The sequence below is a fragment of the Thunnus thynnus genome, chromosome 8, assembly GCF_963924715.1.
Source record: "Thunnus thynnus chromosome 8, fThuThy2.1, whole genome shotgun sequence".
NCBI classification, from domain to species: Eukaryota; Metazoa; Chordata; class Actinopteri; order Scombriformes; family Scombridae; genus Thunnus; species Thunnus thynnus.
This window is the reverse complement of record NC_089524.1, coordinates 23565077-23590013: the sequence shown is the minus strand read 5'-3', so window position 1 is coordinate 23590013 and position 24937 is coordinate 23565077. Positions and strand designations below refer to the sequence as shown.

Here is a 24937-nt window from a genome sequence, read left to right as displayed (position 1 = left end):
CAGACAAGATTAATGGCCAGATTATAATTTGAGTACAGTCTGTGACACAACAGGCTCTAAATATAGATCCACTGATAATTACAAACCACTTGATTATAGAGGTTACTAAAAATAGCTCACTGAAATAGCTATAAGAAGAGACAAAGTACATAACTTTGAGGGACTGAAGAGGAGGGCCTCGATATGTTTTTCTTTTGACTTATGGTAAAGCAGAAAATGATTGAGGGGAAAAACACACTCAAGTGTTTACAAAAGCTCCAGAGGCAGGTACGCATCATATCCTGTCCTGGGTCATCGGTCATAGCCTGCTAATTAGACAGTGCTACAGCACAACAGCTGTGTGGGCACACCCAGCAACTGTTTCATGATCAATTGCAACGGCAAATCATAAGGCTGAGTGGCACAGTAGAGTGGAATAGAGAAGAGTACAGAAAAAAATACTTCATACACAGTCACTTAAGTCAAATTCAGTTAACACATGTAGGGTAATTGCAATTTTACGGCTTTAATTACAAGCCTACTTATTCCCCTCTTTCTATTTCGTTTTACAAATTCTTAGGTCTTTTAGTTGGCACGCTGCACTGCATATATTTTATTTTTTTCAGCTCATTTTAAAGGATGGACTGTTAAATTTTGGGTGTGTGTGGCTGAAGGCATCAAACACTTGTGCAGCCTCCAGGTAGTGACAGCCCATTCACCCTTAGGAAATAAGGTCACCTCACCACACCGCTATAATCGCAGAAGTCACTGCGGCCAGACTCCATTCTGCCTCTACAGCCGTGAAACTCTCACAGCCAGGGTGTGTTGTGTTTACCAAATTTCCCTTGGTGTGCAACATCTCGCTGTTTGATGTGAGAGTTTTCCGAGTTCATGAGTATTTGAGTTGGATGGGGCCCATGGGAAGAAAATCTTCCACCCCACTGAAATATGTTGTGGAAATTATTCAAACTTGTTTTAGACAGGGGAAACTGTCACTCACCAGGGAGAATTTGAAAATTGGAAAAGACACGACAAATTCTGCAGACAGATGACTCTATCCGCCTAAAAGGTTTGACCAGTTTGACAGAACTGGCGGGGATGAAAATAAGTAGAAAAATTAAGTTGATAGTGAGGACTGTGTGAATTTTTTGTGAAGAAAAAAAATTGTTAAATTTTAGTGTAATATCCTGTTCCTGTTTCGTTGTGGGTTAATTGGTTGACTTGTAACTTTACAGATATGGGAATGGTTATTTTGTTGTTGTTTTACTATTTTATGTGAACACCAGAACTCACCATTCTTGCATCTAAATATAGAACCTGGTCTCTAAGTGTAAGAGTAAAATATATAATAATATAGTAATATATATAAATATAAATATATATGAATATAAATCAGTTACTTACATTTTGGCCGATAGTTATTTTTTTAATAAAAAGATTTTTGATGAGGATCCTTTCAATTAGTTTTTTGTGACTAACATATGTGTTAGGGTGTACTTATTTGTACTATGTAATATTTATCAATATATCAGTCCGGTATAACTCACTCTAGTTTAGGCTTTTTTTTTTTAATAATAAGGAAAGTATCATTATTTTCCACTTATGAAGAGTCAGTCTCATAAAGTAACATACTCTCAAAGGCTCTTGTTAAAAGAATAGTTTGACATTTTGTGGAATACACTCATCCACTTTCTTGCTGATAGTTAGATGAGAAGATCGATGTTCACTTTCATGTCAGGGTTAGCTTAGCTTAGCATAAAGCCTGGAAACAGAAAGCCTGGCTCTCAAAGTAACAAAATCCACCTAATAACACCTCTAAAGTTCACCAAATAACACATTATATCTTGTTTGTTTAATCCATATAAAAACGGAAGTATAAAATGGACAATTTGGGGTGTTACGTAGGGTTGCGTGGGACTGTTTCTTGGCTGGGTGCAGTGACTTCATGAAGTCTTTTGTTGGCAGACAGCGAGTGGAGACAAATGTGCTTTAGAGATGGAGGCAGGCAGATTTTTTTTTTTGAATGACAGCCTCAATGCTAAGCTAAGCTAACCAACTGCTATTCATATTCAACAAACAGATAAATAAAGCGAATATGTGTATTTCCAAAAATGTCAAACTATTCCTTTAAATACTGGCCATCATACTGTACTAAAAAAGAAGACATGTGTAGAGGACATTATTTTCTTCAACAGCACCATAAACTACTGCCTCCAAAATGACCATAAAATAAATCAACACAGATCAAATAAAACTGAACATTATAACCTTCATGAAGGTAGGATTTATTGCAGGGCTGTTGTATTATACGGCATTCGTTTTATCCAGATGTACCTACTGTAATAAACTGGCAAATGAGTGTATATTTCTATTTGTAAATATATTTGTGGAGCTTTCCACATGGACTTTTTAAAAAAAACATTAACATAAGGTCAGACCCTGCAAAAACATAACTATTCTCCATCATCAGCTCATGTTAAATCTATAGGCTCCAATTTGGGGACAATGGCATTCACATGCCAAAACGGCAGACATTACAAAATGTCTGTTCTGCGCTGTCTGCCATTTCAAAGGTGTAAGAAAGTTTATTCTGTCCTGGCCTTTCTACATCCTCATCATGACTCACCATTAATTCTGGTAGAGCTCAGACAGGGATGTGTGACTGGATCAACAGCACCAGGGCTGGAGGGGCTAAAGAGGGAAGCACCTGGCCGAAGGAAGTGCTTTGGTGTTTTGAATTGGGAGAATACACATGTTAATGAGGCTAGGAGAAGGGCTGGGGCGTGCTCTGCTCAGTATTGAGGTGGAAATTAAAGGCTGGAGGAGTGCTGGAGCGTTTCCCGTTGCTCATTAGGCATTATGTAAGGTTTCCTCCGGGTCGTCTCAACTGAGAGGGCATTCGTGGACATTTTGGATGCCAGCAGGAGGGTAAAATCCCACGAATCGTGCATTTATTATCCCCCCAGTAGAGGACAGTGGCCTTAGCCTGTGGGAGACAAATGAAAATCGACCCTTTGCCAGCTGTTCTTGGTATGGAGAGGTCAAAAGCTAAATAAAACATCACAGGTGCACGTATGCATGTTGAACATGCATCTTAAACCCTTCACAGAAGCGCGCACACACACCGACACTGTCCTGGGAACATTGCAGGACAAGAGTGTCAGTGTCACTCTAATTAGCCGAGCATCCCTGGTTTCTGCCACCAAGGTTTGATATCATGAATGGGCTCTAGAAATGTAGCAATTAGTAGCTAACAACCTTTACCAGTCTGGCTCCGGCTCCTCTCTGGGATTTACTGGGTTCATCAGCAGGTTTATAGAGTCTGACTTTGGCTCCAGCAGCCAATTCCTTTATAACATCCCACAGCTCTGGACATCCTGTGGGTGTGAAGGGAACACAAAAGAGAGGACTTCACAGTGCCAGGAACCAGCTACTTGGACCTTAAAGCAATTGATTTGCACAGATGATCTGAAAAGCTTGTAAAAAAAACCCAAAAAAGCGAGACAGACACTGAATACAATGTTTAAATATATCAGTTTCTAAATTCTTGCAGGAAGAAATAGTGTGAACATCATAAAACGATTTAAGAGTGTAATACAGCAGGACTGGGGTCGGACACTTAAAATATTCTTTGAGCCAGAGAAAATAACCATTATACTTGCATCTATATTCCATCATTTTCCCATGAGCAGACTATCTGTCGCTGTCCAAAAGCTACTCCCCGAATGATTTAGGTGCTTTATACACCATTGTAACGAGCTACAATTAATTACAGTATGGCAATGCAATATTGCACATGGCCTCAGCCAAGCAGTACACTTTTAAAACGGGAATGAAGAGTTTGGCCTTTTCCTTAATAAGAGGACATTAGTGCTGTTATTACTAAGTGTGCTTTTTTTGTGAAAGGTGTAAAATAAGTATTAATTAGATCATCTGGGAACAGTCGGCCAGCTAGTCTTACTCATGCAGCACCACATTTGAAATCATTTGCCAAAGGAAATACTCACCAAGGAGCAGCTCACATCTCGGACCATACACACACACACACACACACACACACATACACACACATACACACACTGACGCAATCAGCCCATTGAGTCAGGGGTGACAGGTCTTGCCTCAACCTTAGATAGACCAAGACAGATTAATGGTTTTGTTTTGACCCTTCCAATAAAGCCTCTCACCTCCCGGCTCAAACTGAGCCAGACATCATGTCTTGGAAGGCATTTAACCACTGGCCCAGGAATAAAGAAGCTGAAAGAGAACCCCTGCTGTAGACGGGGGAAAAAAGAAACAACTTGGCATCCCTAAATACAGCTACGGCTGACTGGCTACAGGAGTTTAAAGGTTTACAAATTTAACCTAAAATCACAAGGAGCCTGGGACTGGGAAGCAATAATAGCAGGAATGTAATGCACCTGTTGCCCTAAAGACAGATATCCCCCCCTGTATGATTTGCTCCAGATCATAAAGGAACTAATAAGAGGCAGTAAAATCAGGCGTGTCAGTCTTTCTCACTGGTGACGCTCAGGTATATCTGGGACTCCCTGACCTCTTTCCTGTGTAACTGTAAGTCGCAGGAAGCTCTGTAGACTTTCAATAGACTTTAATCTCTCTCTCTCTCTCTGCCACAAACAGCTCACACACACATACACACACACACACACACACACACACACACACACACACACACACACACACACAACTACAATATGCCCGTCAGTCAGTCTGTGTTGCTAATTATTGACTTGCTGTCAGGCAATCAAGTCATAAAAATCTAAGTGCAATAGCCTGGAAATCTGTTAAATCATGACATCTCTGTAGAGAAATGGTGCTGCACCACTAATTTCTGGAAATTAGATATTTACTATAATTAACTGATCACACTGATCTGTGCAGTAAATACGCACCGGAAATCTTGAAATAATCAAGCATTTCTTATCAAGCAGATATTGCATCATGTATTTCTGTGCTCTTATTTCTGTGAGTTGAGATTATGCAGAGTGATTTCAAAGAAGTCTCTAGAGCCACGTTAGCAGCTATGTGAGGCTGTAATGCTCATTATAAAGAAAAGCAAACTGTTAAATAAATGTTGGACAAATTGAAATTTCAACCTGACGATGGCGCTAGATGAAAAGTCAGAGAATCGCCAAAGTTAACCATAAAGTCCATAAATGTCTGCACTAAATTGCATGTTGATGCATACAACAGTTGTTCACTCGGAACCACAAATGTCAACATCATGGTGGTGCTAGAAGAATTATTGGGGGAATCACCCAAATCATTAGCATTCATCCTCTGGGGACCATGAATGTCTGCACAAAATTTCATGGCAATCCATTCAACAGTTGTCGAGGTATTTCAGCCTTGACCACAGTGGTGGTGCGATGGACCAACATTGCTGCCCCGTTGAGCAGTGCCGCTAGCGTGGCTAAAAGGTTTACCAGACAGTATGAGCCCATGATAGTGGTAGTGAGTTTAAGTAATGAGTGACACACATATATACACATACAGCTGGAAGTAGAATACAGCGCTGAGAAACTGCAGTTTAAAATGTCAATCATAATCATATAGTAGTTGACAATGTTACAATTTATAACTTGTAGATATAACAAGCTCTTAAATTCAAATCTTAAATTCCCAATCTGGGATTGGAGTTCTCACATGATCTGCATTCCAGGTGTAGTCCATATACTAGCAGAGTTCAGAGTTCACATTTGAATATGGACCGTGCACAATCTAGTACATGGGTGGCAACTTAAAAATGCAGACCATATGGACTAACTATTAAGGGAAAACAGGGTACATCTATCTCAGATTGAACCTTAGACTGGATTATTTAAATGAAATAGTTAACAGAACTCAAACAAGAGTTATATTTAGATTTGTATTGGAGTTTGATGAAATTTGAATAAAAGCAAACAATCTGAAAGCTTTTTGTCCTGCTAGGTTAACAACCCCCACGCTGCAGTTCTTGTGCCTTGAAGAGTGAAGCAGAGAAGTCATTATCTGGACTGAATAACCGCTTAGCAAATGCGTTTCCTGAAAGTAGAAGTAGGATAATTAATGCAAATGTGGGTGGCTAAAAACAGCAACTCCAGTGCAGGTCCGTGCATACCGACAGGTTGAGACCATTCAGCTTCTTCTCTGAACTGCATTACACACATCCACCCATACCTGCTTTTTATCTCTACGGCTATTTCACTAAACGAATGCGAGCAGGATGTGAGTATCGTGTCAGAGCTCTTTGAATGTGTGTGTACATTTAGAATGCATGTGCCTGTGTTTATACTTGTGCCATTGCAGGAGCATGAAGTGGACCCTAAACTGAAAAAGATGTGCGTTTCCTTTCCCTAATGGCTAATATGAACCAGACCTTACCTTGCACTCAATTCAGATGCATGTGTGTGTGTGTTTGCATGCGTGCTGACTTGTGCACACGGGTGTTTTCCTCGTCTGGAAGGCCATGCTCCTCATTAGAACACAGAGGGTGGCACAAAACATTGCAGTGATATAGTTGAGGCAGTACATTACACACCATACACCACTTTTTACTCTTGTGCTAATTTTGTTTCTCAGACAATGAGAAAGTGGACATAAATCATAAGGTTCATGCATGACATTGTCTCTACACATCTAATTTTGGATGACTCAGGACGAAAAAATCTAGGTTGTCATATTAAAAGTGGACTGACACCTCTGCTGCTTAAAGTCTGCAAAACATTTCACCTCTTTCTGTCTTTACAGGCAGAGGCTGCTTTGATGTAAACCCTCTGTTTAACCTTCTACATATATGTTTATATACTCACATCGTTCACTATCATCTCCTTGTCTCCTTCTTTTTGTCTGTCCACCACTTTCTACCTATCACCATCTCTCTCCCTCTCCTGCTGTCTCCATTTCCCCCTCTCCTCCCCTGCAGTGGATAGGATTGAGGTCAGGGCCCTTTGGCCAGTGGAGCAAGTGACAGCTCTGACAGAGCCCTGATTTCACTCTTGTGCCTTCTGTCACCTCCCTGTATGCCCATCTCATTTTAATAATGTAAATATGGGGCAAGTTCAGGCCACAGAGAATATTCTGTGTCCTGGTGCTCATTCACTGGAACCTTGCTGCACACCTGAGCCACACATGCAGACACTTATAGTTGGCAGTACTCTCCAAACTGAATCGGATCTGCTGTTGAATATGAAACAAGAAGTAAAAAACAACTCTTAACATCCACAAAAGATAAAGGAGCCAACACGATTGACAAAGTCCTGGGAACAACAAGAAAACATATAATTACACCTTAACACACCGCAGCCAATCACACGAGGAGGCAAAGCTGATGGGATGGATGATAGAGATGGGAAAGATTCGTACCTTTATGACGGCTGACTTCATCCAACAACTCAAGCCAGTTTCATGATCACATAGTTGGTCGTGTGAGTGTTAAAAAGTAACGTGCATTGACAATATGGCACTATGTCCATGTTATTTGGCTTTAATTTACTTTAACAAGGGAATTTGACTGACGTGAGGCGTCCATGTTTGCGTGGTTTTCAGGCTCCTCTGTATTAATGCCAAGTTGGATATATTGGTGTTTACAGAAAAATCCAAATTTACCAGTGGTAATTTCAACTTGAATGTTGACATGAACGCTCTTTACAAGCCGGAAACTTGTAATTTTGATAGCTCCAATATGACACGAATGCTGCATGAGCAAATATTTAGACAAATTCAGCTAGCTAACTGTACCGCCAGCTTACCTAAACTTAATTTTGGAGGCATGAAGTGGCATTAATAGCCCCTACAGCTAACTAGTCTTTTGGAGTACTGGCCAGTGTAGATTCACTGTAGTTAAAACAGACAGAGAATGCTGGTTTGGTTCAGATGTGGCTGCTCCTCATAACTGGGTGACGAGTTTTCTACTGAAATCCCAGTGAAGATGAACATAGGAAAATTTAACCAAGGCCTTTGTTTTCTCCTGATTATGTTTCCACTCCGAGTGGCTGAGTCTGGTCAGGACAGCCAACCAAACCAGCCACAGATGCAACACACCAGCTTACTGCAATTTAGTGGCAAAGGGGAATGACCTCAGTCTAATGTGGATCCCACCATCCCGGCCCACCCTCCCTGGGTACCAAAGTGCAGGAAACTGCAGAAGCCGTGAGTCACAAAGCTCTCGGCGGGCAGATCTGCTCGTAACTATCTGTGAAGCCTTTGATAGCTTGCCGTTCGCTTGTTATAGATGTGATGCATGATTTGGAGGCAGTTTGCCCTCCCCGTTTTCCCTCCTTGATTAAAGAAAAGGCCTCTTGTTGGTAAGATTGCGGCCCCTGAGTACCACACAGGCACAGACAACCATGCAGGGCGCACACCGTGGGCTTCGTTAACCTTTTTCACCTCTGCTATCCCTCAGCCTCACTACACCGGCCCTCCAAACCACCACTCACCCACCCCCTCAGGTTGTCCTCTAGTGTTACCTTTTCAGGCTGGCTTTCCCCCACCATGCTCGTAAATTTGGGGTTTGATCAGCGGAGGGTCTTTGCCCTCTGATTCAGCCTCCTGGAGGTTCCTAATGAACTGATTGATGTTCCATTACATACAATCACAGCTTAGTGTGCCCAAGGAAGTTAGTGCTCAGTGCTTGTATACCACGGAGTGCATGCTGACAGGACATGCAGGGACACTAATTACTGTTTGATGGGGACTGTATGTGTGTGGTAGAAGAGATTTCATTGCTTGCCTCACCTTTGACCTCCTAGCAGTGTGAGTCAAACTGAGACTTTTTAAGAGCTTTGTCATTGTCTTTCACGAAACCCTTTTCTTTCGACAAATTTCATTGAGTGTAAAAGGAGTGTTTTTGTTCAATCACACACACAACTGCCTCCCCACACAGATATCTCCAGATGTGGATGGTGATTCTTGAGTATTGGGCCAGTCTGTCTGGGGATAAATCAGACAGACTAATCTGTCCTGTGAGGGGATGGAGAGTAATTGGTCACATTTGACCCCCGGCCTTGTGGACTGTGGGAACGCAGGCTTTATCTACCAGCGGTAATTGGCTAATGAAACACTTCCGCAACTCCTCCACTAGATTGTCATCCACCAGTTGGGATAGAGTAAGGCATGTGTGTGCGTATTTCTATGAGTGTGGCCGCCACAAGTGGCCAAGAGGCATGTGTGCGCAAGTGAGTGTGTTTGTGTGTTTGTGTGTAGTCTCGAGAAAATGGCAGGATGCGGAACTCCCTGTAGCCATCTCCAAAACTTTATCAACAGCATCAGTCTTATGATGCCTTAAGCACGCTGATATACATTGACAAAACACACATTATGGTTGTGTGGTTGCCATTACAGTTTAAATTTAGGTTTGAAGAAGGAATGGTTAATGTAATTCAAATGAAATCTTTTGCCCGAGGCAGGGCTTTTTGTGCGGTGCATGTTGTGTGGTGACATGATTGAACATTTAGGTTTTACTCACAACACCAAGGTCTAGAGGTGGGCATCAACTGATGCATTGCAGTTAGAGCCTTGCATCACATTTTATTGAATTTTTCTTGTGTTTTGTAGTACTTTTGTGCAATCGTTTATCTGGGCAAAGTCATGCCCACAATCAAAAGACAAGAAAACCAGAGCGGGGAGAGTGAGGTATGGAGGTGGGGGGTGGTGGGTACTAAGAAAAAAAGGCTAAAGTTACGGTGGTGAGACAATGTCTCTGAGGTCCCATCAAGTGAGCCATTCATAGATGCAGGCCTACTAGTTTGTGGAGCCAGGGAGACACTGCGATAGAGTGGGGCCCAGGGTGGCCTTGTCTTTTTGTCCCAAGCTGACCCCTGCTCTCCTGCCTGGCCTCTGCGCCCCTCACCTGGCCTGTCCCAGCGCTCTGGTAACAAGATACCTGTAATTTGCTCTAATGGCCTTTGAAAGACCTGGCTGGGCTAATCCCTGGAGTACTTCTCCCAGCAGCACTGTATGAAAGGGTGGGGGTAACAGGGCCAAGTGTGAGTCCTGAAAGAGGACCAGCCTCTGGATTGTGTGTGAGAGAATGTCACCCCTTGCGGCCGGGGTTGGGGCCGACGGAGTGTGGGAGTCAGCTTTCAGCAGATCACCACCATGTGGCATGTTCACAGGCTCAAAAAACCCAGACCAGGGCTTGTAGAGAAGTAGATTTACTGGTTTACACCTCCCTCAGCGGCTCAGTCTGGCAGGAAGGGGGGACAGGCAGAAGACCAGCCTGCACACAACTTTGAGAAACTGATTCCAGATTCCTTTCATAATTTGTACTATAGTTCTTTATCATTGACGTTGAGACTGATATCCCTGAGACTACTGTATACTGTACCATATGCCTTGTACACTACAGTACCTCCAAGGAAATGTTATTATTGGTTTCATTAATAATAGCAAGAAACATTTGCTGAACAAAAGGTCCTGGATGTGGACACTGACTGATTAAAAAGACAGGTGAAAATAATCTTATCAGTCTCATCTGCACTCTCATCCCTCTAGAGATTTTAATGGAATGTGGGAACGGCGAGCAATATGTAGGGAAGACCAGCCCTATGCCAGTCTTTTCTCTCTTTTTCTCTCTGTCCTTTCTATCGATCGTCCTTGTTTTTTAACAGGGTGGGTCACATGCAGAGTCCTCACAAACATGCACACAGACACAACACACACATGCAGACCAATCTTCCTGTGCCCTACATCCACAAAAAAGTCATATTCAAATGGCCGCACACATGCACACAGTGTGTACAGAGTGGTGTAGAGAGTGACAGCATGTTTAGATCTGTGAAGGTTCAAGTGTGTAAGAAGGAATAATCCTGTTTCTTATTTCCTTTTCTGTTACTTTAATTATGTGCATTTAAAATTTTATTTGATCAAAGCAAACAACAGTTGAGTCGACTGTCCAGGAATTCAGAACTAAACTAGGCAAAAGAAACACTGTTCAGACTTCCAGACAGTCTGAGCTCATTTGAGGGACAGAATCAGATCTCAGAGCCAGGTTACTCGACATGTTGGCTCTTGGACTTGTCGCTCTGACTAACATGTGGTGGCTGATCAGAGTGAGGGTTGGCCAGTTCATTCAATTACTTAGTATCTTGGAGATTTTTCTTTATTTTTTCTTAACCTTCTTACCTTGTTTCTTGCTTCTATCTCAAAAAAAGAACAAAAACCTAAGTGCAAGCAGTGTCAGCCTAAGTCAGCCTTCCAGCCTTGTTCTTGTGTGTGTATTTTCAGGGCGGACATATCTCATAGCTGTTGGTAAGAAGTGAATAAATCATCCTAGTCCTGTGAGAGTTAATAGGTATGATGCATGTCCGGAGACCCAGGGCAGACAGGCCGGTAGGGAAGGAAAGGAGGGGGTGACCCAGGCAGGGAAAGAACCAGACTAAGAGAGAAAGAGAGAAAGAGAGAGAGAGACCAAGTATAGGAAAGAGCTATAATGGAGTGAGGGACAGACGGGCAATGAAAAGCAAGCAGGCTGGCAGATGGGAGACAGGAGGAAAGAGAGAAAGACAGGTACAGTATGAAGGACAGGAGGGAGGTGCTGCCTGTAGACCGACAGCTGCTCTGCTCTGCAACAAAGAGCCACTCACACACAGACACATACCATTGCACACAACACATACACATGACACACGCACACATAGACCAAAGCACGAATCGTCTGCTGGAACAGTAGAACTCTCAGAGTGGCAGTCACAGCCCCTTGTTAATGAGACTGTAAATTTTATATTGCTGTCCAGCACTGGTTGGTCCATTAAATCAATGAGGGCATTGCATCATATTGTGCCTGATCACACTTATTCAAACAAAAATAAATGTCATCATGTCATTACTATGTGTATGAAACATTGTGGACGGTGACTCAACCATGTTGTTTTTATTAATGAAAGTGTAGCAAACCCTCCACTTTTCACCCTCAACTTCCATCCTCCCACTTTAACCAAGTCACTTTACCTTAACTTTAATAAATATAGTTTCCTCTGACCACAACCAATATGTTTGGTGGACCTTAACCCCTAACCCCAAACAAAAACTGGGCAAAAGGTTAATTGCATTGCATATTTGTAGTGGCAATTATGTTGTCGACAAAAATATAAATATTGGTAGTGTTAGAAAATAGGGCCATTAACGTGAAAGAAATGTCAAACGATGGCAATATGTTGTAAAATGAGTTGTACAGTAAACCTCAAATAGTGAGGAAATAAAATGTACAGTACAACTGCATTTGATGTACAGTGATGTTAGTATTATCCAGTCTGGGCACAGAGAGTAATATGATCTAAAGACCTCATTTTATAATGTTAGTATGTGTTAAGAACAAATTATACCAGGCATAAAATCATTGTGGCACCCCAATCAGTGATTTCATAGCAGGTATTTTGCCTTTAAAAAGCAGATGTAAAACACCTGCTCTGACATCACTCATTTGGGCGTGGCCAAATGGGCTTCATACTTGGAAGTTTCAGCCTGAAGAGCAGTGCCATATGATTTTCTGCTATATTTGACTCAGTGATGATTAGTATTCTATTGTGTTTCTTGCTGATCATTTATGTTGTGTGTATGTGGTTTTTCACTTAAGTTCAACAAGCCCGTAAATTACAGTACTTCAAGATCAAACAGAGTTAATAATGCTATGACCTCTTTTTTTCTTGGATATGTTTCTGTTGATTCTGTTGATCATCAAATTGTCCTCCAGGATGCATAAAGATATACCTTATCTCTTATCTTGATGAAGATAATCTTGAGTCTCTGCAAACACTGTAGTTTTCATTGATAGTGAGACTATAATATATGTTGTCTTACTTAATTTGATTTATAAAAACTGCACGGTATTGTTCAAATCTTTATTATCAATCAAGCTGCAGAAAAGGTTGAAAAATATTTCCTATTACACTACAACAACCTGGCGAGCACCCAACTCAAGTAAATCTCAAAGACCAATGACTTGTGTGGCTGCAGGAGGCGAAACACAACCTGGTGCACTCGCTGCATGCTGGTAGAAGTAACACACAGGTGCAGGAGTCAGCTAGTATGCAAAAAAGAAAATATAATATGCGTAACTTCTTTAAAGAAATATTCAGGGTTTTAAAAAAAAAGTCTTAGTTTTTCCCAGTATACCCATCGGTTAGTGATCAATTATAGTGTATTGATTTGCATTAGACCACATATCAGAATATACACTGTTTTTACCAACAACTATACTGACTCTTTTAGTGGAATTCCACATCATCTGCCAATCAAGGGCTTTGTGCACTTGGTGGATTTGTCCCAGAGGTGAAAAGTTTGGTCAATAAAGTATACCCCACCAAAAGAAATTCTCAGTCAACCACTACAGTCTGTGGTTTATAAGGACTGTTTTTACTCTTGTGCTTCACTCAATTTGTGTGTAACTGTGTGTGTGTGTGTGTTGTGACACCACTCCATCCTCTGGATTCAGCCAACCCAGAGTCTGTGTAGGACTGATTTGTGCTGTTCCTGTCTGTGCTTTCCTGATCTGCCCTGTCATGTGCTCACCCACATGGATAGGAGGGCACAGGGATAATGCAAAAAGGCTGTCTGTATTCCCTCTGCAAACAGAAAATGCTGTTATTTTTGGATTCTAGTGATGCCATACTTAGCCCCAATCACACTTGTGAACTTTAAACATTCAGAGCCACTCAACTGTCACTATTAGTGCCTGAGTTTACCTTCACAACAAACACAAAAAGGCTTCTTGAAATGATTTAAAATTTCATTTAAAAGGAAAAAGAATACACAATAATATTTAAACTGCAAACTGTTTAAGCACACCAGCGCACAGCGTTCCCTGTAAACGATCCCTTTCCGTCTCAGCAGCACTGTCATATTTCACAGAAAATTGCAGATCAGCTTTCATATCACCCACTTACTGCAATGAGATCATCACTGACCCACTATCACGTGCTACACAGTAGACATATCAGACTCTCAGTATATGAGTCTCCTGTCAAGACATTCCTTCATCTGTCAGCTACCAATCAATATAGAGTGTTTTTCTTTCATTCACACAAAGAATTAGGAATGTAACATAGGCATGCAGTTTGCTCAAATATAACACATGAGTTTCATTCTCAGTCTAAAGCCACTGGAACACACAGTGGCAGTATATCTTTCAGAGCATGTTTGAAAAAGAAGGAGCACAGAGCATTTATCATCTAAATGCTCGGTCTGACCTCAGCCACTGCAACAGAAGCAGTGATTCGTGTGCTGACACACCACTTTGCCTTGGATTTGATCAACACCACATGCTGAGTGTCATGATCATATATTTTTTTTTTTTTTTTGTGGCTAAACATTATGTTGTCAGGGCATAAACAATGGCCTCTGCCCCAAATCAATGTCATGATTATGTTTTATAGCTTAAATAGAAGGGCGGTGTGCAATCATTGCTCATGTTTCTTTGGCTGCCTTTCAAGCTACAGGTAAAACTGACCCAAATAACTCTTTCCCTCTTGTATGTGAAACAAATCTTTTTTTAATGGCAGCATATAAAGAAAAATCACATGCAAACAGATATTTCTGCTGTGTTTTATAGGTGGTCCTATTCATGTTAATTGTGTTGGCTGTCGTACACTTAAAGGCCTCAGTATGCTTTAAAAGGCACTAGGTCATAACAGAACAGAATCTCTTATGAAGGGCCACACTCAAAATTGGGAGAAAACCCTTCCATCATAGCCTTCTCCTCATTGCATCCCATTGCCTTCACAATCTTTCTCAAAGAACTCTTCTTCATGAGCGTGTGATTGTATTCTCAACACGATGAATTGTACCAATGGTGATTACAGTGCACACCTTTGAATGGTCTCTCCTCGAAAGTATTCATGGTGTAACACTCAGTTATACATACAAAAAGTGACAAAAGTAGTGAAACAGAGAATTTTAAACCCTGCATACTTTCACTCATTTGTACCCCTGGTTAATTGCTTTGTAAAATGGCCATATTTGTCGAATAATCTGCTTCAGAAAACTACAAAAATTGTGACACTGATTCCACCATAGTAAAGGGGTTTTCAGACACTGTTAGAAGACTTCATATGAGGTATACTGAAGTGTAACTTGGAAGGAAAGATGGAGGACGTGTGATGGAGGTTTTCAGCAGAGAGACAGAGAGGTGTTAGACCTCAAAGATTTTGTAAATGCTCCATCAGCACAAGCAACATTCAAAGGGATATGTTGACTTGTTGCATTTGAAAGCCTATGAAATGCTTAATGTAACGTCTTTTGTTGTTTGAAATATACTAGAATATAATTGTAATAAACGTCCTTCTCAACAAGTCCTTGCTAATCATTGGTTGGTATTTTACTGTACATTCAAGGGTTAATGCGCAAGTTTCCATACCACACCACCTGTGAAGGCCTCCAGTACAGCGCCTGTTCTCATGGTAATCTCTCAAGGTGTTTAAAGCAATAGTGAGTGATGCAGCCTTTGTCTGAGCTGATACACACAGGCGGCTGCTTCGCCCAGTACCAGACCCTTCGAGGGGGTCATGGCAGATCAAAGGTGCTGGTCACAGCCATTAGGCCCGGCAGCCCAGACCCGACATGAAAAGCTTGTGTTTTGAAAAGGAGGGCAGAAGGAAAAAAACAACAGGGCCCTCTTCGTTTAAAAAGCAAGCAAACTGTGAAATAATTGAAAAGGTATGTCAATCAAGAGCAGGAGCACAGCGGGAACTCCAAGATTCCCAGGCTCTGCTCTGGTCAAGCACTGAGCCATGGAGGGCTGCTCAAGGGGGCAACCCAAGAAATTAAAGACCTGGGAAAGGAACAAAAAGAAGACAGGAGGAAAGGGGCAGAAAAATCTCTTTTTCTCACTCTCTCTTTGCTCAGTCTTTCACTCTTTTCTGCTTTAAATTTGTGATGGAAGGAACCATTTTTCCACACTTTGCAGAGCCCTATTCAAAAGGCTCGGTCATTAATAAGATCTTGTCTAGCTCTTCACCTCTCAGGTGAGTAACAAAGACTTATTGGGGGGGAGCAGCCATTGGAAGCACCTGCCCCCACCACTGAAACCCCCATCTTAAAACCAGCACCTTCACCCTGTACCCGCTCCCTCCTCCTCCCCCATACCATGAGTCTGACAAAAGGGAACCCCGTGAGAGTGTCTCTCTCTTTCCTTTCTGCCTTTTTTTTCTCCAAGGTCAGAAAAGGCTTGAATGATCTGACGATGGGCTAACGTCCAAAAAATGGGGCACGGAAAGAAAAGAAAGAGTAAAAAAAAAAAAAAAGACTGGGTAAAAGACTTTTTCTGTGCTTTTAAAAATCCCATAGAGGAGAAATAAATGGCAAGTCCACAGTTGACTAGACATGTATAGTGCAGGATTTGCTTGTAATGGCAGCTTGAGCTTATTGACAGTCCCAGCCAAAACATGTCAAAGGTTAAGAGATCTTGCCAATTGCAAGTGGGAAGCCAAAAGTACCTTTTTCATGAGCTCAATAGGGCCATCAGTTGATACTTGCTCAGCAGAACACGGCGAAGAAGTGACCCTCAGTTTCCAATGCAACTCAAGAACAAAGAGTTAATTTGTCTCCATTATTTCTCTTTCTTCTTTCTTATTTTGATATTGTTCAAAAGATCTGAAACATTTCTTGAATGAAAATTATTCACAATTTTCAAATACTTTAACTTTCTATAAACCTAGTTAGCTAACAGACTAATATAAGAATTTTGAAAGAAGCAAACTTCATATTCTTGCCTGTCTGTTTAGATAAAATTTCTTCTCAACTTACACCAAAGCATATGTTAAAAAACAAGGTTTGTGATTAGATGACACATACTCAGAGGACTTACATTTTATTTGGTCTTACATGGGCTAAAGGGACATGAGTATCCAATTTTGACATTTTCCATTGTTTAAGGATTTTTTTTGAAAAATTCTGGACAGCTTTTAAAAGACCTTTATAATAAATGTTTCAAATGTTTTTAAAAAACTGTGTCAATATTACAGTACATTTTTGTACATCTGAAAGCTAAACTAAAGCCTTCCAGTAAAGTGATTGGAGCAGTTAGGAAACCCTTCTAATAGCTTGAAATACCTCACTCTGATTTCTCAGGCTTTGAACACAATGGCGTGACTTTTCAAAGCGGGCACTGTGAGTTATATGGATCTAACTGGCCTTTATAGATGTGTGGTCAAGCGTCCAGAGCCCAAGTGATTCCTCTAAACAATGTGAAATCCCCATTTCATGTCCTCAGATCTTTTATATCTGCTGACTGCTACACCAGCATGTATGAATGAAATCACATGTAGGGTACCTATGAGGCCTTAAGAGATAAAGGACAAAATTTAATGTGCTAGGAAATAAGAGTTTAGTTGAAAATAAAAATTGAAAATCTGTTGCAACTGCTATGACCCAGAAGAAAGCCTTTTAATTTGTACTCATGCTTTTAAATAAAGTTCCTTTGTGACTCTAACATCATATTTTGGTCTCCTTTAGTCTATTTTCTAGCACTAAAGTCTGGGTTTTAAACCTGACATGTTAAAGCAAAGGAAATGTGACTGTTCACACCCAACTCCTTGAAATGTGTTAGAAGTGACAAACATGCTTCCAACACACCTACTGTGCCTGGAACTCAAAGCAGTAAATAATGGCAAATACTGCTGGCACCACTTTCAGGCACCAGCGGTTTTCATTGGCCTGGACTAATCCCCCATAAATCCTTGCAGTGCTCCAATCACCAGCCGGGCCTCAGCTAATTGCTTATGAGTCCCTTGCACGCTCCAGGTGCCACCATAGCACACCCGGTGTTTGTAAACACAGCTCGTAAAAGAGGAGGCTGCCATCAAAGTGTTAATGTTTCCTCGGAGGATCAGAGGCAGCAGAGGAATGATGGGGGTGCAGCTGGGTTGATACCTGGATGAACTCGACTGAGGCATTCCCTCCTTCCCTGCAGCTGAAGTGAGCAGAGAGAGGGCTTCATTTACACGTTCCTGTCAGAGAAGAAAGACACTCAACAGGAGTTTGTGTTTGTTTACCTTCCCCTTCTTTTTAGTCTTTGTACTTCTTTGTGTCCTAAAGTAGATGATCTCACTTGGTAAGCACGACTAGTGATGTTCTGAGCTGAAAAAAAAAGTTTGAGATAGTTGAGTGTTAAGCGTGATGGGAGCAGCATATGTGTGTTTTTCAGTTTTGGAGTCCTTGAGATGTACTCTCAGAGACCAGCAGCAGTAGTCTGATCGCATTAGCAGCCACCCAGTAGATTATGTATCGTTAGCGTCAGCTGTACGATATTAGACAAGAAGCAACTCTAACACAGATCATTATTTGAAAGTTGTCACAGCATTTCGAATCCTGTATAATATATCTCATATATCAATACAACCCATTATTTCAAACACAAACACATTAAGTCGAGCTTTTACGTCAAATTCAGCATCACCCTCCTTTCAAACAAAATCTGGAGTTGCACAAATAAATAAATGGAAAAAATGGCAGTGCAGGGGGAGTAGCACCTGTGAAACCCCCAGTGTGTACATTTATTTTTCATTGCAGAACGGTTTTAACCAGCGCGACTGTTCAGGAGCTCAGTCGCTGCCCTGTTCAGGACTTGCGGTTGTACTGAAGCAGCTGGGGGTTGGTCAGTTGGGTGGCCAGTGGCCCACTGCTGCTTTTATGACTCCATTTCCTACCAGCTCTCAGTCACCCTGTCCCTCAGCACCTTGATCTGGTGCTGTGTTTACAGCGTCTGTCCAAAGCCAACAATCTTTTTTCACAAATATCCAGCAGCGCCTAAATGACATGTTTTCTTCTGAATAAACCTGGTTTTCAGGGGCATAGAAAGAAGATTTCGTGCTCTGATCAGATAGCAGGCCACATCAGGGTGCTTTTAAAGGTGCAAGCAAAAAGTCATCCGTATGAGAGCTTCTTATCCAGTAATTAGCTCCTATTCAGCACCCTGTGGTAAGCCTTTAGGTCATCTCCAAAACATCTCCCTGTTGTAGCCATGACAATGGGTGTGTGCCTTTATTTTTGCATGCAGACAAAAACCAGATCAAGAGTGAGCCACATGGGACTTGTTTGCAATCAGTGCCCAGAGGAAACAATTAGCCCACAAGCTTGCCAGCTTATTCATGGGGTGAAGAGAGTTAGAGAGGCTGCTTAAGTGGCCAGCAGACACAGGTTTTGTGTCCCACAGTAAACAACACTGGGCATCATCAGGATGGAGTGTCACATCTGGAATCAAGAGGCTTTTATAGATTCAAGCAGCGAGGTGGACTGATGCTGTGCAGACTCAGACACTGTGTGTGTGTGTGCTATAGACATGTGTGTTAGAAATATTATGTAGTTCAGGATGAGGTCTGAGACTTGTAAACTTGTAAAGTTGTTCAATTAAGCTTTTATGAGAAAATAATAATAATTTCCTGTCTTTTCTGATATGATCTAACTTATCCTGTTGTTCTAAATTCTCTGAGCTTGGCTGGTCTTCTCACAAAGGGAGCTCTCTCAGGCCAGTCCTGTGTATGCGTGCGTGTGTGTTTGAGTGTATTTTCTCTTGTCTTGGGCTCTCTCCCCAGAGCATATGGCTGTCTGGTATCCTAATCGCTAATGATAGAGTGGCTTTTGATGGGGAAACTCCCAAAGCTAGATGTTTCTAACCCAGACTCTTGTTCTCTCTTTTATTTTCCAGGCCTGATGGAAATCCGATCTGTCAGTGTGGGAGTTGTTGCCATCAAATCTGTCAGCACTGGGCTGTACTTAGCTATGTCCAAGAAAGGCACGCTCTTTGGATCGGTGCGTATACAACCTGGCAACATTGTTTCTGGGGGTCAAGATGGAGGGCTGGGAAAGGGAGGGGGGTGGGGGTGAGGTATATATGTATAGGGGTCTCAATTGAGTGCCTACACAAACATGTTTGATTCTGCTTAAGTGAAGAGAAATCTCAGGAATCTTCTGTTGGAAAGTCCAGAGAAAGGTCAGAGTGTTGCTATCAATCATGGCTGTACACCTGGGCCATGGTTGATGATACCTGCAGCTTGAGTTGGCTTGTTCCACTGTCAAAATAGATAGCAGAAAAAAGAAACCCAACCAGCAATGACAAAGAGCCAGCTGGGCTCCTTTAAAAGTCTTTGCGTGCCATCTGCCAATTGCTGTTTTGCACAGCAAGCTTTCAGAAGTATTCACCCTTCTTTGTTAAAAGTAGCCATACATCAGACCTGAGGTGTGTGGTGTCTAGCTCATGAATTTACATCTTGGAAAAGGAGAAATCAGGGACAGGCAATCAGTCAGCGAGCAGTGATTAGACAAGTGACTTCAACTGGTAAACAGGACATATATAGACCTAAAGACGCAGTCCTTTACTAAAGTCTGAATCCTCCCATAATAACAAAAAGGCAGGTGAATCACGCTAGACTTGTATCGTCCTGATGCTATCACAGAAAGGGCCTCATTATGGCAATGAGATAATAATCTAGAAAAGGGAATGCAGCAGAATCTCTTGTCACTACAGTGTCTTTCAAGACTCTTTGACTATCTGATAAGAAGTGGTATCCACCCATGGAAAAGTGGCTTTGCTGAGTGTTGACTATTGGATCACCTTCACAGATCAGTACATCTTTAGACAAAGATGGTAACTTGAATCAAAAGCTGGACCAGAAAGAAGATTTTTTTTTTTAATGTGAATGTTGATTAAAAAAAAGTTATATCTATGTTATAGTTTTAACATTAAAGGGTCAGTTCACCAAAATCACAAAAATGTATTTTCTCACCCGGTCATGCAGATAGTTTTAATTTTACGTTCCAAAGATTTCAAGATGGAATTTGTTGATGCTGCTCAACTCATTAAGAAGTGACATTCAAAAACTCTACAGCAACATGTCTTTCCAATAACAGCCGCCAAGTTACTCAGGATATTTCACAGACTTCATTGTGATAGGTTTCAGTGAGTTATCAGTTTTCAAAGATCTGTCCCAACGAAAACTTAACTGTGAGGTCTGTGGATTATCCCGAGTAACCAGAACATTGTTTCTGGAAAGACGCATTGATGTTGGGGGATTTCACTTGTCATTCATCAATGTTTTGAGCGGTACAAATGAAAACTTATTGACCACCACTGTACCGGGTTAAGTTTTAGAGATGGATATCTCAAAACCCCAAACAGATGAAGGGCGAGTGAGAAAATGCTTTGTTTATTGTGATTTGAGTGAACGAATCCTTTACTTCTTGTTTAAACACTTCCAGTTTGGTATTTTAAAGACAAACCAGTTAAATACTGTGTAGGCTAATGGAAAAACTTGCCCTATCAACTACAAACACCTGGAAAATCTTTTACTGCAATAACAGACATTAACCTTTGTGCACTTCTTGGAGGTTGGCTGAGTGTAGCACAGCAGGAATAGCAGTCAGCCATTAAGCTATAGTCATCTATAATAACCTCTGTGTCTTTCTCCCTCTCTTCACAGGTGAAGTACAACCCGAGCTGCAAGTTCAAAGAGCGCATTGAGGAGAACGGCTACAACACATATGCTTCCCTCCGCTGGAAGCACGGCGGCAGGCAGATGTTTGTTTCTCTTAACGGGCGGGGGAAACCTCGGCGAGGTCACAAGGCTCGACGAAGACACCCGTCGACTCATTTCCTGCCCATGCTTCCCTCCTAGCTGCCCATGTCTGAACTCTGACCGGCAACTAGCTGGCTCACCCGCCACCTCACACTAGTGTTGATCTAGCCATGACGGTGATCTTTATTTTTATTATTCCATCCTCCCTTTCACATACCGTATTTTCTCTAATAGTTGCCAGGGCCTTCATTTACCTCAACTGCAGATGGTACCAGGCCTTTATTGGAAACAGGATTATATAAGAGAGAGGCCTTTATTTCTAATTTCCTCTGTTTGATAAGTATATTTGCTCGTATTTTAGTAAAAGGCCCTCTTGTTTTCTGATCTGCTTCCATTTTTCTTGGTTAAATTTTTGTTACTGCATTACCGGTAATTAATTAACTAGCACTTGAGTTCCACCCAGAACGTTTTTGCAGTGTACCACTTAGCTGCAGGATGCGGGTAGCATGCTCATGGATGTATGTTCGTATTAAAATATGCGCCATTATCTCCATATTTAAACAATGTCGTGTGTCATCCATGCCCCTCCCCTTTCTGTATATTGTTGAATTTATTAAATTAAAGCGGTGGGAATGTAGCCTACATTAGAGGGCTCCACACATGCTCATAGAACTGGAGTTACATCCAGGTAACTACTATTTAACTGGCATGCACATTATAAAACAGGCACCAGGAGTTTATCCACCCTTGTTTTTTTCCTGGCCTGTATTTGGGGTTGACCACATCCCCAGCCATTAATGGAGACCCCGCTTTTTGATTGAATACTGCCCACTATTAGAGAAAATATGGTAAATGTACATTTGTTGAGGTTTGTAACATTTGTAGAGTTAGTATAATTATATGTATGTTTAAGTTATTTTCTCCATTTTCTAATGATGTTCAGTAAAATGGTTCAATACAGTAGAGTTATGCTATCTTCAGGCTTGTGTCTGGCTACAGTATCTGTCTGTGTGAGTCTGTATGTACATGGAAACTTTACAGGATCGTCTGTAAAGCTGTGTTTGGGTGACTGTAAGAAGACTGATAAGTGACAGCAAAGCTTGGCAACAACAATGATATCTAGCTCATTTTAGATGTTCAACTAAAGAAGAAGAAGGGAAGTATGTGGTTCAACAGAAGTGATATTTATCAATCTGAAATGACTTATCACTATCAAAACAAAACAGAAACAACATTGACATAGCTACAGCTCTACATCTTCCTTGTTGCTTGGGATATACTGGACTGAAACTACTGGATAAGAGACACTGACCTGCACCTGATGTACAGATGAGATGAAAATCTCTTATTGACTCAAATGCATTGATAAATCTATTGTTCTGTCTGTATATGTCTATATATGACAAGAACATAACAGTAACTGGGATAACATGCTGGATTTCCTGAGATGACCTGTATGTTTGTGCATGTTTCTTTCTGATTGCTTCTCCCATCCAACAACCCACAGCTATTAGATTAGGAGTCTCATTTACTCTCTAATTCTTGGTCATTAGTTCAGTTGTGAAATAATAATATCCATTTGAGTCAAATAATGCATTATAGAGGCTGTAGGTACACCCAACGTCACATAGCAGCAACTTCATTAATTTTGTACACACATTAGTAAATGGTTCAAGTCTTGCTAACATTTTCTCAATCACAAGGCTGATGCTAATAGAACATTTAATATATTTAAGACATTTTGTACTCTTTAACTGTTTGAAGTTGATGTTTGTTATTGTTGACTTTTTGTGTTGGATTGTAGTCCTACTGTAAAAAAAAAAAGAAGGGAAAAAAGTAATTGTATTCAAGTCCATATTCAGCTCATTTTGTATGGTATTTTAACTGGATATTGGTACATTTGTGATCCATTTATCATAAACGGCTTTCAGCTATAGGCCAGTAATAGGAGGTTGTACTGTATATAAGGCCAAAGTCTCAGAAAAAAAACATCCTTAGATTCATTCAGCAAAGTAAAATAATTTGAGTGCCTTGGTCCATGCTGAGTTTGGTAAACTTCAATAAAAATGTGGATAAATCATCGAGTCATGGCTCAATCCCTCATGTTGGCAAGTCAATGTTTTTTTTTTTTTCATTTTGCTGTAAAATTGTGAAACATGATAATGGCATTCAGCTCTTGTCTTGTGCGTGGCACTGATTGTTAAGTGTTGGTAACATCTCCATCTGAGCTCTCTGACACAATCCCCCTCCTCATCATAATCATGACAAAACTCACAGCGGGAGAGGCGTTGATGTGGAGGACCTCCCCGTGTCTGATGAAAGGTCTGCGGTTATGAACTATGCAAGGGAGCATCAAGGTCATTTACACACAGACAAGCCCTCCAGTGGCACAGGAGGCCACTCAGTCTTTTCAGGGAACAGAAAGGAGAGTCGAGGATGAATAGTGGCTGTTTGGGGTGAATAAAGGCCAACCTTTCAGCCTGTCATAATGTGAGATTACTGTGACGGGGTACATGTCTGGTCAGAATGGCGTGAAGTCACACTGTAGTTCAACTCCAAAGGTCTGGGTGCGGCACACAAATATCAGTATGGGGGGTCTGGCCTTACTGTTGCCATGCAAATGTATTTGTATTCAGCTGTGCACCCTTGAGGGGGTGTTACATTTTGAAAAGCAAAGACTTCTTGTACTCTTTTGTTCTGGTTTTATTTGAACTGTAAAATATAGTCATTAAAGTTTTATCAGTATTTTTGTAGAGCAAACAGAATTAATATGATATAAATTTCAGCTATTTTTGCTCTCTTGTTGTAAAGGAAATACTGTATAATAGTGCAAGATGAAGTAAGTTCCAGTTTTACAGGTGTCTCTGAACATATGATCGTATGATCCAATCCTCAGCTGGCACAGACACACTAAAACATGCACACCAAAGTAATCCCATTTTCTGCCTGTTCTCTCGATTGACTCGCCTCTTTGTCAGTGTCCTCCATCTCTTCTCCTCTACCTCTCCTCTCCTCTTTTAACTGTCCAAGAATCTCTCCCTTCTTCTTGGCCTGAGGGTGCGACTGGCTGTTGGTGCCAGTTCCAGGGACACCAAATGGGAGCTGTAATTATCATTGCTCCACCACTGTCCTGTCAGTGCGCTCGCCAGCAAAACAAGAGGGATCCTTTGGAAGTCCTGATCAAAAGCTTTGGCCTTTGATCATGAAGCAAAAGGAAAAACCTAAACACTGTGCAAAATCAACGTGGAATGTCCCAAAGAGAGCACTGGAGAATGGAAATGACAGCCATCCAGAAGACATCCTCAACTCCTCTTCTGCAATGATGTGTTGATGTCAGAAACACAGGTGTTTGAACTGTGTTTGATCAAATCGCTGTGAGCGGAGGACAGTGATGTTGGGTGTGATGAGTGTCCGGATAGGTAGCACCTGGTAGGTTGTACAGCGGGTCATGT

General features: G+C 41.4%; 1 protein-coding gene across 1 annotated transcript in view; it reads left to right on the top strand.

Moving 5' to 3' along the window:
- fgf22 (fibroblast growth factor 22) overlaps window positions 1-23569 on the top strand; it is a 35558-nt gene extending 11989 nt beyond the window's left edge. The window contains exons 4-5 of the mRNA XM_067597301.1: window positions 19619-19722; window positions 21390-23569. Coding sequence (XP_067453402.1) covers window positions 19619-19722; window positions 21390-21584 — 299 coding nt within the window. The 3' untranslated portion in view covers window positions 21585-23569. The remainder of the gene's footprint in view (window positions 1-19618; window positions 19723-21389) is intronic.
- Window positions 23570-24937: the final 1368 nt, after the last annotated feature.